This window comes from Oryctolagus cuniculus, chromosome 7, assembly GCF_964237555.1.
Source record: "Oryctolagus cuniculus chromosome 7, mOryCun1.1, whole genome shotgun sequence".
NCBI lineage: Eukaryota > Metazoa > Chordata > Mammalia > Lagomorpha > Leporidae > Oryctolagus > Oryctolagus cuniculus.
The window spans coordinates 46,268,361-46,284,109 of record NC_091438.1 but is presented as its reverse complement, the minus strand read 5'-3'; the positions used below and the strand labels follow the sequence as shown (position 1 = coordinate 46,284,109).

The 15,749-nt window shown below is 59.7% G+C and overlaps 1 protein-coding gene and 1 long non-coding RNA gene across 5 annotated transcripts in view; one reads left to right on the top strand and one right to left on the bottom strand.

Moving 5' to 3' along the window:
• LOC127493561 (uncharacterized) overlaps window positions 1-4,503 on the top strand; it is a 16,416-nt gene extending 11,913 nt beyond the window's left edge. The window contains exon 2 of the long non-coding RNA XR_007923843.2: window positions 4,102-4,503. This is a non-coding gene — a long non-coding RNA (uncharacterized lncRNA). The remainder of the gene's footprint in view (window positions 1-4,101) is intronic.
• RORC (RAR related orphan receptor C) overlaps window positions 1-15,749 on the bottom strand; it is a 25,852-nt gene extending 10,103 nt beyond the window's left edge. Inside the window, exons 1-4 of one of the 4 annotated variants that reach the window (XM_070077713.1) lie at window positions 15,615-15,749; window positions 13,622-13,651; window positions 1,637-1,722; window positions 33-174 (exon numbers count right to left, since the gene is read on the bottom strand). In XM_070077713.1, the coding sequence (XP_069933814.1) occupies window positions 33-174; window positions 1,637-1,722; window positions 13,622-13,651; window positions 15,615-15,654 (298 nt within the window). In that variant the 5' untranslated portion in view covers window positions 15,655-15,749. Of the gene's footprint in view, window positions 1-32; window positions 175-1,636; window positions 1,723-10,620; window positions 10,801-13,621; window positions 13,652-15,521; window positions 15,559-15,590 lie in introns of those variants that run through there. The other 3 variants (XM_070077712.1, XM_051857301.2, XM_070077714.1) reach the window with 3 other exon arrangements.

Sequence of the window (15,749 nt, the reverse complement as noted above, 5' to 3'; positions counted from 1 at the left end):
AAACCCCACGGGGGCTGCCCACTCGGCCTCACCGTCTCGGGACATGCCCAGGGCCAGGCATTTCTGCAGGCGGCAATGCTGGCACCGGTTGCGGCTGGTGCGGTCGATGGGGCAGTTCTGCTGACGGGTGCAGGAGTAGGCCACGTGACACTGCTGGCTCCGGCGGAAGAAGCCCTGTAGGGGACAGGTGGATGCCGGGGCTGCCGCGTCCCGAGGGCATCCAGCCCACAGGCATGGGCCCCTGCTCTTCTTTTTAAATCTGCTTTTTTTTTTTTTTTTTTTTTTTTTTTTTTTTTTTTTTTACAGGCAGAGTGGACAGTGAGAGAGAGAGACAGAGAGAAAGGTCTTCCTTTGTCGTTGGTTCACACTCCAATGGCCGCCGCGGCCGGCGTGCTGCGGCTGGCGCACCGCACTGATCCGATGGTAGGAGCCAGGTACTTATCCTGGTCTTCCATGGGGTGCAGGGCCCAAGCACTTGGGCCATCCTCCACTGCACTCCCGGGCCACAGCAGAGAGCTGGCCTGGAAGAGGGGCAACCAGGACAGAATCCGGCGCCCCGACCGGGACTAGAACCCAGTGTGCCAGTGCCGCAAGGCGGAGGATTAGCCTAGTGAGCCGCGGCACCGGCCTAAATCTGCTCTTAATTGACACCTAATAATTGCATCTATTGTGGAATAATTTGACTTGTGCATCTAATGTGTAATGATTAAATCAGGGTGTTTGGCATTTCCCACTTCTTAAACACTTCCCACTTGATGCTTAGAGCCTACGAACTCTTGTCTTTATAAAATACTTAAACTGTCCCAAAACAGTCACCCCATTGAGCTGGGTGAACTTACTCCTCGGATCGCAGGGTATGGCGGTACCCGCTCTCTGACCTTCCTCCACGTCCCCTCTCCTCACCCTGCCTCCACTATTCTGTTCTGTCTCCTACCAGATCAACGTCTTCAGCTTCCATGCATGAGCCTATGGCGCTTTCTGTGCCCTGGCCCCATTTTTCTACATCTTGTGCACTGTGGGATTTTTTTCCTCCTTCATTTCTTTTTTTAAATTTTTTTTTCCAGGCAGAGTGGACAGTGAGAGAGAGAGAGACAGAGAGAGAGAGAGAGAGAGAGAGAGAGAGAGAGAGAGGTCTTCTTTTGCCGTTGGTTTACCCTCCAATGGCTGCTGCGGCCAGCGTACCACGCTGATCCAATGGCAGGAGCCAGGTGCTTCTCCTGGTCTCCCATGGGGTGCAGGGCCCAAGCACTTGGGCCATCCTCCACTGCACTCCCTGGCCACAGCAGAGAGCTGGCCTGGAAGAGGGGCAACCGGGACAGAATCCGGCGCCCCGACTGGGACTAGAACCCGGTGTGCTGGCGCCGCAACGCAGAGGATTAGCCTAGTGAGCCGTGGCGCTGGCCCTCCTTCATTTCTTTGCAGTTTGTCCTGCAAGCACTTCCCCGGCTCAAGAAAGGACCCTTCCTGTGCCCCAGGCCCTCCAGGGGGGCCCCATGCAGGCGGCTCCCTATTGGCTCCATGGAATGGTCATCTCTGGAATGAGAATAATGACCATTGAGAGCCCAGGTCTGTCTCAGATGAGATGTGTCTGCGCATGCGTGCGTGTGCATATGTGCTGCTGATATATGCAACTCACCTTGCACCCCTCGCAGGTGATAACCCCGTAGTGGATCCCAGACGACTTGTCCCCACAGATTTTGCAGGGGATCACTTCAATTTGCGCTGGAAGAAAGAGGAGTAGCTCAGCCCAGGAGCCATTTTTGCCTTCCACCTCTGTGGACCTGGGCTGCAGACACACACAGGTGCCTGGAGCCTCTCTCACTCCTCACCCCCCAACCCCCAGCCCCAGCTTGCTGTCTCCTCCCACAAAGTGGAGGGGAAGTGAAGTGCCCAGTGCTTCTCAGCAGGGGTCTGGGGAGGCAGCTTTCTGTCCCTTGGAGGAGGGGTTGCAGGGGGACAGCGGGAGCTGTGTCAGCCCCGCGGAGGCAGAGAAGGCAGCTGCAGCCAGGCCACCTGCTCAGCCCTTCAAGTTGAAACGCTCGGGTTGCCTCCCTCCCGCCCTGGGACCTGGGAGTCTTCACCGCCTCACAACACCTGCTTCCCGCCCAAAGGGGCTTCCTTTGTGCCTCCCTCCCCCACTGGGGCTGGGGCTCCTGCCAGGGCCAGAATGGGGGCATGGCAGGATGATGGGGTACTCTGGGCAGGAGGCAACCGGAGGCCAGAAAAAGATTTCAGCCATTCCCAGCCAGACAGGGAAGGCTCAGAGACCAGGATCAGGGGAGCAGGGTTCCCCAAGTCGGGTGCAGAGAGGGTGGGAAGAAGCTGGAGACGGAGCCCCGAGAGTGGGGCTCAACAACCCGGCTCTGTTGGGTGCCTGTGAGCCCAGGGTGAGACTCCCATAGGGCTCTGGGCGCTTGGCCCACAGTGCAGAGCAGGTGGCTTTGGATGTGGCAGTGAACAGGAAGGCGCCTGTGTCAACTGTGTGGACACATGCATAGGCGTGGGCTAAAGCCACCTCTTTTGACCTCTTCACCCTACAGATGAGGGACTGAGCCAGCTGGACAGGGCGCTGGCCGGGTTCACCCAGCAAGTACGCCCGAGAGCCACTCTGCATCCCACCTCTCCTGAGCTTTCTGCTGTGCTGTTCCATGGACTTTGCTCTGGGGATACATGTCAGTGGACATGTTTGAAGGTGTCTGTGTGTGTGTGTGTGTGTGTGTGTGTACACACGATTTGTGAGTGCATGGCATGTGTGTTTACTAGCCTTGGCTCAGTGGGCACTGGGACCCCCTGTTTCTCTCTCCCACTGAGCTCACAGTCACTGTGCCTGCTCCGTGCCCCGCTGTCTGCTGCTGGCCCTTGCTCATCTCTGCTTTGCCCTGTACCTGTCAGTGCTCTCGGCTCGCCCCACTGAGTGTCAAGGGACAAGCAGGAGGCCCTCTCCCAACCCATCCTTGGAAGGCACCTGCGCAGGACTTGGGGTCCCTGGCTGCTCTCTCTGCTTCTAAGGCCACTTGAGGCTCTCTTACACCAACTCTGACCGGCTGGCTCCCCTCTGAGCTGAGAGGCCTGGGGCGGAGTCCTGTGAACTGTGTCCCACTCAACAGACAGAGGGACGTGCAGCCCCTGCTGGACACAAACCCACCTCCCTATATATATGCTCACCTCCAGCCCCAGGCCTGCCCTGGCCACATATGGGATGCCTGATGAGAGGTGAGGAGGGAGAGCATGGCTTGCCCAGCACTCTCCCAGATACTGTCTCCATCATCCTTAAACAGTCATCTCCTCAGGCTGGCCCTGTGCTGCGTCAGAGCCAGTGGTGGCCTCCTCACGGGGACAGGGAGCATGGGCTTCGGAGGCCCCTCCTGTGGAGCTCCGTTCCTTCCCCTCCCCCAAGCCATGCTTGCTTGCCTGACACCCCCGCAGTAAGCTGTGGTCACCCCAAGACCAGAGAGCGAGTGAGCCTCTCAGATTCTTTCCAGGAAGCTTAGCAACGGATTGTATGCCCGGAGGGGAGGAGCGAACCAGAGGGGATTGGGTGCCTGAAAGAGAAGTGGAAAATGTGGGGGCACCGGCACTTCGAGTCACTTCGATGCTCTCCCTCTGAGCCTCAGTCAGGCCCTCTGCCAGTAAGACAACGGCAAAAGCAACACTGCCCATTGATGGAGGGATTGTGGGAAGAACAGAGTAGTTAGCGCACGGTTTCGTCAGCAGAGAGTACTGTGTGTGCCGGTCACTGCTACGGATGGGGATGGACAGAGAGAAGGCAAGAAACCCTGGCCGAGTCCGCCAGGGCTTGCTCTTGCCCGGCACCCTGCCCCCAACCCCCTAGCCCTGTGGTATCTCTCTCCTCCGTGGCTCTAAGACCAGAGTGTGTGTGGGGGGGAAACCAACATGGGTCACCCAAAAAAGTAAGCGGGAGGGAGATTAGGCCAAGCCACAGTGGGAACTCAGGCTCCGGCCCAGCAGCCAACCACAGGCCTCCCTGCCTCTTCCCTTCTCCAAGAGCCACATCCGTGTGCGTGTGTGCGCTCACCACACAGGTGACCCCAGACACATCTCCCTGACCCACGCCTGACCCACCGCTTGTTCTGGCCCTAGGAACCGTACAGCTGTGTCGCCCAGGCCCTGCCCTTCTAGAGGGAAGACGAAGCCAGCCAAGGACCCCCTCCACAGAGACCCTTGTTTGGAGGACGCCAGCCACCAGGAAAGCCCCTCCTCCTCCATCCTCTCAACCACAGGCCAAGACAGAAGTGTACAGTAAGACAGGCACCAGACCCTCTAGCCTCTCTGAGCTAGAGAAAACAGAGACCTAGAGTTGGACAGAAAGCCGCCGAAACGCGGAAAAACCCATACTCGCGTCCTGGCCCTGTGCCCAGCCGGCAGCTCCCTCAGCCCCAGCAGCCCTCCTGTCCTCTTCTCTCCTCCCTCCTCCCCTCCCTGCCACCTGTACACCCTTCAGTGCCATCTACCCCAAACCTCAAAGACAAACTTCCTAGTGCACGTGTGTGTGTGTGTGTGTGTGTGATTGGGAGGGGAGGGGAGAGGGGCTGGGGCAGGGCCGGGGCTGGGGGAGGGTGGCCGGAGGTGAGAGTCGCTGAAAAACACCTCTGGAAACTCACCTTCAAGACCCAGCCCTGTGAGCCACGCTCCTGCAGGTGGTGGGAACCCAGACTGGGGAGAGGGAGCTGAGTAATCGCAGGATTACTCAAACTGTTGCCCGGGAGCCTGGCCTGCCAGGAACTTACCATCTCAGGGCCTGATGGTGCCAGGAACTAGAACCAGGCAAAGGTCAGGAAGCTCCGAACCAGCCCCTGCCTCATGGGCTCCCACAGCAGCCTGATTCCTGCCTGCTGTCTTGGCAACAGCTTTGTGTCTAACCTGCCGCTCTCCCCTGAGGCTTAGCAAAAGAAAACCCTCCAATTCCACTTGCTCCCAGAAGGACAGAAAAATGTCCCTCCCCACACATTGGCTGCTTACGTCACCTACCAGGGCTGGCACTGGGCTGCAGCAGGTTAAACCCCCACCTACAACGTCAGTATCCCATACTGGCGCATCGGTTCCGGTCCCTGCTACTCTGCTTCTGATCCAGCTCCCTGCTTATGTGCCTGGGAAAGCAGCGGAAGATGGCCCAGGTGCTTGGGCCCCTACTTTCCACATGGGAGACCCGGATGGAGCTACCGGCTCCTTGGCTTTGGCCTGGCCCAGCCCTTGTGACCATTGGGGTGTGAACCGCAGGTGGAAGAATTCTTTTTCCCTCTGTCTCTCCTCTTTCTCTGTCACTCTGTCTTTCAAATAAATGAAGAACAAGTCTTTAAAAAAAAAAAAAGGAAGAAAAATGTCAAATACTACTTTAAAACACATCATCTGCAGCTGAACCACTCTAGCCTTTGCCTCTCACACAAGCTCACTTGGTGATCTTGTTCAGTAGTAAGGCCTCATTCAGGGGATCTGAGATGATGTTTAAGATTCTGCATTTTAGGTGCTGGCCTGGCACTGTGGCATAGCTGGTAAAGCTGCTGCCTGCAATGCCAGCATCCCACATGGGTACCAGTTCAAGTCCTGGCTGCTCCATTTCCAATCCAGCTCCCTGCTAATGGCCTGGGAAAAGCAGTGGAAGATGGCCCATGTGTCTGGGCCCCTGCACTCATGTAGAAGACCCGGTTGAAGATCTTGGCCTTAGCATGGCCCCGTGCTGGCCATTTCGGCCATCTGGGGAGCCATGGATAGTCCCTGTCTCTCCTTCTCTGTAACTCTATTAAAGTGAATAAATAATCTTTTAAGAATTTTGCATTTTAATAAGCCCCTGGCCAGTGCCCCGGTGTGATGGTCTCCACTCCAAATTTTCAGGAGCAAGAATTGAGTCCTTCTTTTTGCTTTTGTGCCAGGCTGCTCCTCTTGGAGTTGGGGTGGGAGTGGTGATCTCTCCCAGATCTCCTTCTCATATCTGCTCTGACTTTGTGTTTTTTTTTTTTTTAATTTTTTTAAAAACATTTGCTTATTTATTTGGAAGGCAGAGTTACAGAGAGGAGGAAAGACAGAAAGAGCAAGCTTCCATTTTCTGGTTCACTCCATAGAAGGCCTCAATGGCTAGGATTGGGCCAGGTTGGAGCCAAGGACCAGGAATTCCATCCGGGTCTCCCATGTGGGTACAGGGGTCCAAACACCAGGGCCATCTCCTGCTGCTTTTCCAGGTACATTAGCAAGGAGCTGGACTGGCAGTGGAGCAGCAGAGACTCAAACCAGCGGCCCTACGGGCCGTGGTGGCTTAACTTGCTGGGCTGCACTGCCAGGCCTCAGTGTGATGATGTCTAAAATTTTGTTCTGATATAGTACTAGGAAAAGTAATTGCATCCCCCCGGATGGCTCTGGATGGAAGCGCTCCCGGGGGCATCCTCGCGGAGCCTCTTAGGAGAAGTACGGTAGAGGTAGAGGCGCAGTCACCCTCTCTGCCCCCAGCCTCCTCTAATCTCACCCTTCTCACAGCTGCGAGATTCATTGATAGCGCTCTTTGAGTGCATCCAGAGCCTGGCCCTGTGCCATAGTAGGAAGCCAACCCTGGGCCCTGTCCAGGTGCCCTGTGCCACAGAGAGGAAGTGGTAGGGGCAGAGGAGGGGTGCAGCCGGGGGATCTCTCCCCTCAAACCCCAGTCCCTCCCCTCCCCCCTCCCCGCGGTGATGCAGGATGCATTCACACAGGGGAGCCCTGGAGCCTTGAGCGCAGAGCTGGACCCTTTCTCCTCCTCCCTCCTGTGTCGCCAGCAACTGCTGCTGAAGGGGAGGAATGGCGGCAGACAGGCACGCTAGCATCCAGCAGCGGCAGGGTTCTCACTCTGTGTCAGCCTGGCATCCGTGTTTACCTAGTGCTCACAATGACTCCGTGAGGTCCATGCTACTAGTCACTCGCGTCCTCATTTACAGATGAGAAAACTGATGTCTGGAAAGACCAAGAGGCAGAGCTGGCATTGGAGCCCAGGTCTCTGTAACTCTGGAGCCGGTGGGCTCTATACCCTAGGAGCATGAGCCAGCCGGTGCACCAAGGAGTGTGGGGGATAGGAGCAGGTGACTGGCTGCAGGGGGGAGGGGTAGAGTGTGAGGTGCAGGGGGTGGGCCAGGCAGCCATCTGGGGAGGACGCCTGCAGAAGCAAGCCAGGGCTCTTGTCCAGGACACAGATCTAGAAGGGGGTTCCCTCCGTGTCAACTCTTCCAGGCTGGTCCCAGCCTCCACCTGTCTTCCCCACTTCTCTAAGGCTAAGGTGGGACCACCTGTCCACCCCAACAGACCTCCCCACTCAGGCCGGCTCCAGAAGACACAGCGTGCTGGCGTGCAGGCTGCGTGTCCACTTCTCGCTGGGCCTCTCTTGCAGAAATGAGTGAATGAATGAATGAGAAAGGGGAACACATTTCTTTTCTTAGCTCGGGTCCCTCCTCTCCCCACAGCCGAAACTCTCAGCCCCTCTCCCCACTGAAACCACAGCTTTGGCCAAGGGTCCCCTGTGTACCTCAACCCATCCCCTGGCTCCCTCTTTCTCAGCTCTCAGTTCCCTCAGCTTCTGCAAAGCTGGAAACCAAGGTGGTGAGTGCCCCCACAGGGGCGCAGGAGAGGGAGGGCCTGGGGGGGGAAGCGGTTCCACCTGGCGGGCACCACCCCCCAGCCCAGGCCAGGGCCCCCCCACTGGCCCCTGGTGAGAATTTTCTGCTGATACACCCAGATCCTAGAGCTGAGAAAACAGTGAAGCTAAAACTCAGGTGGGCGAGGGAGAGTCTGGGGTTCTGAAAAGCCATGAAAGAGCCAGCCACCCGAAACCCCCTCCCGCCACCCCCGCCACCCCCGCAGTCTGGGACAGGAGAAAGGAGGGGAAACAAAACAACCGGCGAAGGGGGGGGGATGAATCACCAGGAGGAAGCTCTGGGGAGGGGGAGTCCAGACGTCACAGTCACCGGCAGCCTTCCTGGACTCCTGGGCCGAAGCTCCTCCTCTCTAGAGCCAGGCAGCGGCGGGCCCAGAGAGGTGGGGGGGACCCTAGCTGTGGTCCCCAGGCGCTGCCCTGTTGTTCGCTCTCCGCCCAGATGACATCTCCATCCTCTCTGAGCCTCCCAGCCCCAGGGAAGGTGCTGTGCTGCAACAGCAGCAGCAGGAGGAGTGCAGGTTAGACTTCAGGAAGGACTGGGAGTGAGGCCCCAAGGCTGCCTTCCCTGGAGAGCCCTAGCTTGGGAAAGCCCCTGCTCCCAGTTAGCTTGCGTCAGTGGCTGAGGCAGGGGACGGGGAGAGTGGCAGGGTAGCTACTATGCCAGTGCACAACTTTTCACCGTGATGGGATAGGCCAGGACTCTCCAAATTCTAGCGCCTTGGGCTGGCGGTATCGGGGTTTTCTGTTAGGAAGGTGAAGAAAGTTAGCTGTGAAGCTCCTTGGGGGTCAGAGTTCTTCCTGGCCCACTGCTCCCCATGATCAGGCCCAGACTTAAGAAACAAAGATCGGGGTGCAGCAGAGTGCATGGACACCCCCGCCCTCCGCCTCCTCTTCCAGGCCCAATGCCAGGCCACAATACCTGCTGGCTGCACACTGGCCAGGCCCCTGAGGGTGACATGACCAGGCCACACTCCCTCTGGCCGGCTGGGAGTCTCTTTGGATAATGAACACTTCCTCTCCCCGTGACAGCAGCAGGTCACCCCAGAAGTGGGCCTGCACTGCCCTGCTCAGCACCCCCCTCCTTGCCAGCCCCTGCTTGCTTAGACCCAGTCCACATGGAGCCTGCTGCCCGTCCTGCCAGTTCTTCCTCTCGGCCTCTCCCTGTGTCTGAGTGCCTTGGGTGCACTGCTGGGCCCTGGTGCCGACTCCGGGCCATGCGTGTCCTTGCTGCGGGCACTCCTGGTATCTGTCCACCCATGTCTCTGTCCAGATCTCACCCTCACCCTGCAGGCTTCACAACTCTGTCCTTTGAGGCTGACTGCCACAGCCCTCCATTTTTTTGTCCCGCCTCTGTCCCTGGCTCTTGGGGTGTGTCACAGTCCCACCCAATGTCTCTGCTCCCCTAGCAGTGGTTGGATGGGCTGGTGGTGCCAACACTCATCGGGCGAGTGGTCTGATGTCTTGGGGCCATGAGACAGACGTCAGTGACCAAGGACCAGGAGCACTGACCCCCATGCTAGAGGAGACCCGTCTCTTGTCTACCAGCCGGGGCAGAACCAACGTAGAGCTGCCCAAGTGCCTTCCTGGCCACTGCCGGGCCCCAACCCCTGCCGTGCTTCAAGCACACCCAGTCACTGCATCCCAGGGGTGATTTGCAGATGTGGGGCCATTTCTGGGAAGACCAGTCCTTGCTGCTAATGGGGAGAAGCTCAAAGGAAAACTGGCCCCCCCCCCGGCCCTTCCCTTGTGTTTGGAAGCGTTCACTCTCCTCCCTCTTCCTGCTCACCCACCCAGCTCACACCCCTGCGTGGCGGTCTTGTGCCCCGGCTGCCTGAAGTGGAGCCTCTCTCCTCCTTGGCCTCCTTCCCTTTCTACCCTGGGTGAGAACTGGGTCTCCTTCCTCCCTGTGGGAGTGCCTCACTTAGGGCCCCCGGGGCCTCTCTTGGCTCTTGGGCCCTTGGAACGGGAAGTCTGCCGAGCTGGGTCTTGCTGTTCTGTCTTGTGTTTAAATTCAGCTGCCTCGCTTAACAGCGTGGAGGCCAGGGCCCAGGAACTCGTCTGGGGCTCCACGGCTAGCCGGGACCAGAGGGGTCTTTCCAGAACTCAGCACAGCAGCCTTTTGGTAGCGTGTGTGGGAAGACTCCAGGGTGAAGCTGCGGCTGGCTCCGTCCTCAGGCCACAGGGCATGGATCGTCCCTTTTGCTCCTTCACCCCCTGTACTGAGAGCTCCTCTTACGTGAGCCTGGGTGGATGGATCGATTTGCCCACCTCTGCCCTGCTGCATGGCTCAGGGACCCCAGCCAGGAAGGGAGGGCCCAAGGGCCTTCTGCTGCCATATCCACTGCCTTGGTCCCCCATCAAAAGGGTGAGAGCCCGTCTCCCTCTGTCTCTGTCTCTGTCTCTCTCTCTCTCTGCTCTCTCTCTCTCTCTCTCACACACACACACACACACACACACACACCCCCCATACGCTGGCTGAATTCTACCCAGTCCTCACGTTCCTGGCCAGGCAGAAAGTGTGGTGGCTCCGAGGCCTGGATGCTAGGATCTGAGCCTGGCTGCCGGCTGCCCTCAGTTGCTTTGGGGCACAGCGACTTGGCTGGCCCCTCACAAGCAGGGTGGAGGCCGGGAGTGACGGGCCGCCAGGGGGCCGGGAGCTGCCAGTGTGGAGCCCCGGGCAGAGCGCTCCCCCTGCCTGCCTGCCTGTCTCTGTCAGCTCTCAGAAATTCTCCCCAGGACACAGGACCTGGGAGCCCCTCCATGGTCCTTCCTCCCTCCCCCTGCGTCTGTAGGGGAGCTGCCTGGGGGCTGAGACTTCCCCCACTGCTCCACTCATCTCCCAACCAGCCGGAGACCTTGACCGGGACACACCCTGCCCGGGGAGGCGCTGGGCCTTCTCACACTGCGTCCAGGACACCCGCCCTTTCCCGCGGGCTCAGGGATGGCGAGGGCTCCAGGTTGGCCTGCTCCCAGGTGGCCCGTTCACTTACTTCTCATGACTGAGCCTGGGCTCCCGGTCCTTCTCAGCGGGGGTGCTCCAGGGACGGGGCACAGCTGGCAGCGCAGGTAGGGGTGAGGCCCTCTCCACAGCGCCTCAGCCCGCAGCTCTGCACCCAGCTCTCCCCCTGTGCTTCTGGGCGAGGGGTTTATGTTCCGCACCACACAGGTGGCCAAGTGACAACCCCCCTCCCCGCGCGCCCCCCCCAGGGGTGCAGTGGGTAAGATGACAGGCGCCCCGTGTGGCCAATCTGGGCCTGGGGCAGAGTGTGAGGGGCGGGGCAGCCAATCATAGGGGGCGTTGGAAAATTCCAAAACCACATGTGACAGCCACACGCGGTAAAAGCTGTTTCCACCCACCAGGGTAGCTCTGGCCGGGGAGCTGGAATGGAGCTCACACGAGCCTGGGGCCGAGCTCCTACTCCCCTCGCCCTAGGGACCCTCGAGCCTGATCCTGTCTCCCGGTGACTCCAGGGACAGGGATGTTCCAGAGGTAAGTTGCAGGACATCTGCCTAGGGTGGTGGCACCTGCCACCCGAGACCCTGCAGACCGATGGGCCAACAGCCGTGCCCAGTGTGGTGTGGTGTGGTCCGGGAGGCTGTCCCCTCCACTCCCCGAGCCCACGCTCCTCCCGACAGATGTGATGTGTGTGCTGGGATAGGGGAGCCACGAAAATAACAGTGGTAGCAAGAGCTGCCAGGCAAGCGCCCACAACACGCCGGAAGGCGGGGGTCCCACAAGGAGTGCCCCAGGACAGGTAATCACAGTCATCATCATGCCTTCCTCTGTACCGGGGACGGATCTGAGTGCTTCACGTGTGTAAGTTAAGCCTCACAAAATACTTGGCTACCATTATCCCCACGGCAAAGACGAGGAAAGGGAGGGCCAGCGCTGTGGGCAGCGTAAAGGCTTAAATCACACGGGCGCCTGTTCAAGTCCCGGATGCTCCACTTCCGATCCAGCTCCCTGCTAATGCTATTGGGAAAAGCATTAGGTGGTCCAAATGCTTGGGCCCCCGCTACCCATGTGGGAGATTCCGATGGAGTTCTGGGCTCCTGGCTTTGGCCTGGCTATTTGTGGCCATATGGGGAGTGAATGAGTGGATGGAAGATCTCTCTGTCTCTCTCCCTCCTCCTCTCCCTCTGCTTTTAAAATAAATAAATAAATTGGTCAAAAAAAAAAAAAAAAGGATGAGGAACATGAGGCACAGAGAGGTTCGGTAACTTGCCCAACGCCACACAGCTATGAAATGTCGGCGTCAGGATTCAAGCCCAGAAAGGTCCCGCTTGAGGGATGGCAAGGTTTCTCTGGTTCAAGTGCTTCTGAGAACATCAGCTTGGGATGCCTCCTTGCCTGTGACTCCCTACAGAGTTTCTTGGCCTGGGGTCATTCTGAGGGAGCCAAACGATTTCAGAGGCCCCTGCAGCTTTATATCTGCTTACATCAGGCCCCCTCTTAGTCGGGGGGGGGGGTTCTCTCTGGCTTCCTTGTCTTGGACTCTTGGACCCCATCTTGGAGTTGTCTCAACTTGGGGGCCATTTTTCAGTCTCGGCCTGGGAGCAGGCTTAGACTCTCCTGGTTCTCCTAAGACATCTCTGGTTTTGCCAGGGTTCTAGCAGCCCCTCAGTCGAGTCCAGCCTTTCCCTGCTGGCCTGCCTGCAGAAAGGAAGGAGGGGGGGCAGTCAGCTTGGCTCCTCATGGGGACACTCGTGGCATGGGGGTAGGCAGGTGGCGGAGGACCCAGAGGCTGGGAAGGGGATGAGGAGGTATGGACCTGGCCAAGGTTCCTGCGGTACAGGGTTAAGGGTGGGGATGGGCTTTGGCCTCTCCTAGTTCCCACTGTTCCAAAAGTCCCCCTTCTCCCCCCACCCACATACCCACATATGGTCCCTGACGGCCTCCCCCAGCTCACGCGCGTCACTCCCTGACCCGCTTTCCTTCCAGGGCACTGCTCAGCATTTCCGTGGGGCCCTGTGGCTGGGGCAGGCGAGGCACGGTCAGCATTGTGCTGAGCAAAGCAATCCCCCCACCCAGGAAGGTGCAGCATGCTAGGCGGGCCCCCTGCCCCTGCGTGCCCGGCTCGGGCAGGAGGGCGAAGCTCGCTGTCTGAGCTGCCTGTGCTCCGGACAGGGAGGCTCCGGGTGACCCTGGACGCGGCAGGGATGGCGCTGAGCATGCGGGAGGGACTGGCGGGCCCTCCCTTGATTGAGGGCCACAGAGCATGGAGGCGGCCTCGCCTACTCCAGAGAGGTATTCCTTAGTTCTTGCACCGGCAGCCAGAGGCTGGCACATGGCCCCAGAGGGGTGTCGGTTTTGGGCTGAGTGGGCGCGTTTTCTGGGGGATTCGCCTCTCCTGCCAACTCGGAGAGTCAGTGTCATGTGCTGAATGGTCCCTAGAGAGGATGCTGGCTTTAGTGTCCACGGGAAGTCCTCCCTGAGCTCTAGCCCCCTTCTCATATGCCACAGTCTCCATCACACAGGGCTCCAGGGCACAGAATTTCCTACAAAAGACCGAGGCTCTCCTGTTCTCCGGTCCCGCACAGCCTGGCTCCTGGCTTGTTCACACATCAGGACGTGTTAACCACACCAAACCTAGTGCTGCTGCCACAAAGCCTGGTGCACGTTCCTGGGCCTGCCAGCACCACACGCGCCATCTCCTTGGCTTCCGCCCCGGCCCCTCCCGGCTGCCGTGCCTCTGTCCAGCACCTCTGTTCCCCGTTCTGGGTTCCTTTTTCTTCTGTTCCCTCCCTGTTTCCTTACAGTGTCGCCTCCATGCGCCAGGCCCCTTCCTTACCGGCTACTGCGTCTTCACCTGTCCTCTTCCATCTCTGTTGCTCCCCTGTTCCCCCCACCCCAGGAGAGGCCTCTCGCGGGCCCCTGCCTCTCTGCCTGCCTCCCCCACCTTTTGCAACCGCTGTGCCTTTCTTTCATGCAAACCTCCCAGTCTCTGCTGAACGCTTCTCCATCTCACCACCCTGCGGCCCCATACTCACAGGTGTGGGTCCTCTTTGCAGCCAGCAGCTCTGTGAAGAGAAGACAGACGGTGAGGGTGGGGGTCAGACACTGAGGACCTTGGGGGCTGAGATGCTTCCCCCCTCCCAGGGTCCCCTCCCACCGCAGTCCCCCCCAGCAGTGCCAGGCTGGCATCTGAGGAGGTGGCCACGCTCTGGGCCCTTCACCCATGCTGGCCCTCTTCCAGGTCCTCGGAGCCTCTGGGACTTCCCCAAGCCACTCTGCCACACCCCTTCATGAGGCAACTTCTCTTTGCTCAGGTCTTCCCTCTTCCTTGGAGACGCTGTCCGTGCCCCATCCCCAGCCTCATGCTTGCACGCCCAGCACCTTGCACTTGATTTCCTGGCCCTTGTGACGTCACCAAACCACCACAACTGTCTTGTCATCTATGAAGTGGGGCTTTCCTGCTGGACGCACACCCGTGGGAGCAGGGCCCGTGTCTGCCTGGTGCACCTTGTCACTCGCAGAGCCCTCCAGGGCCCGGCACATCACAGGTGCACGGCGAACACCCTGCAGTCAGGGTTACATTGCTGTGGAGGGAAACCTCTTGATCACTTACACCTGCCTGAAAGCACTGGGGTGTTCCGGGGGCGTGGGGCTGGGAGCAGGGCAGAGGTGCAGGGGGGCTGCATGCACAGGCCCCTCTCTGGCTTCCATGGGCCAGCGTCACTGGCCCACGAGGTCAGAGGGAGGAATCCCTCTGGCAGGGGCAGTTGGCAAGGTGGCCAGTTTACCTGGGACTGCAGAGAGAGCAATGCTGAGGGCGGAGCTGTACCTAGAGCACACTTAGGGGTGGGGCATCGTCCATTCACGGTTAGGGTAGGAAGCCCCTGGGAAGTGGGAGGCTTCCCCTGCCAGACTTTGGTCCCACTCCGACACCCACATAACAGCTCCTCTGGAGCACAGGGCCGGGCTAGCCTCTCTAGCCTCTGACTCTGTCCTGTCCAAACCTGACACACACCACCATCCCAACACCACGCTGCCTGCCACATGCCCAATCCCTCTGCCCAGGAGGCGCTGGGGTGGAGGAGGGGAAGGGCTGCCCGGAGGAGGCGTGTCTCCACTCAGACCCACCCCTCTCCCCCGCTGATTCCGCCCAGCCCCAGCCGGCTTCCTCCCTGACGTGGCAGGCCTGGGCCCTGCACCTCCACCTCTGCGCAGCGCTGGGTTGGGAGTGCCCTCTCGCTGGCCGGGGCAGCTGAGCTCTTCCTCCACTAGGTGGCCCTGGCACTCACACCTGAGCCCGCGCATGGCCCTGAAAACCCGCTCTGAGGGATTCCTAAGTTAGACCGTCAGGGAGGCCAAGGATTACCTGACCCTCTGTCCCTCCCTGCCTATGGCCCAGTGCCCCACAATCTCTGTGGAAATGAAAGCCCACACCTTGGGCCAGCAGGCAGAAAGGTGCCAGCCCAGCGGGCATGGGCCCTGGCAAGGTGTTCATCCCCCTCCCCCCAAGCCCGTCACTCCCTAATGGCAGGACAGGTTCCTCCACTGGTGGATGAATGGTGGGGCGAGGGGGCAGGCCCCCAGCCACTGCTGCCCAGGGTCGTGGCCAGCCCAGGTCCGTGGAGCAGTGCCCCCGCCATCTCCCAGGGGCTGGCTCACTTCTGTAGGGGGCGGGGGTGGCTGGTGCCCTGCGGCCTCCCTCACTCTGCACTTCTTCCCTCCTCCTGCCTTAAGACCACCTTGTCTCTTCCTTCTTCACTTCTCTTTCTTCCTTCTTGATGCATTTCCTGTTTCTCCCATCTTCCTACCCGCTCAGTCAGTCCCCCAGTCCCTCCTCCTGTCTCTCTGTTTCCATCCAGATAGTCGTCTCTCTCCCACTCCCCCTTGCCCATCCATCCCTCCCTCCTCCCAGAGCTCCGGTCCCTCCCGCCTCACTTCTTGTCCCGTCTCTTCCCATCTCTCCTCTCCTCTCCTCTGAGTCTCCGGGCCGTCCTGTCCACCTGCCTGCAGGGCCTTGGGGCTCCTTACCCCTCGAGGCTCGGTGGTGTCTCTGTGGGGCTCTGTCCATGGGGCAGCTCCCTTGGTGCTGTCCTTGCTGCCCTGGCTGCCCAGGAGGGCAGGGAGCAGGGCCCAGGGGAGGGAGGAGGGGCAGGGAGGGAGCAC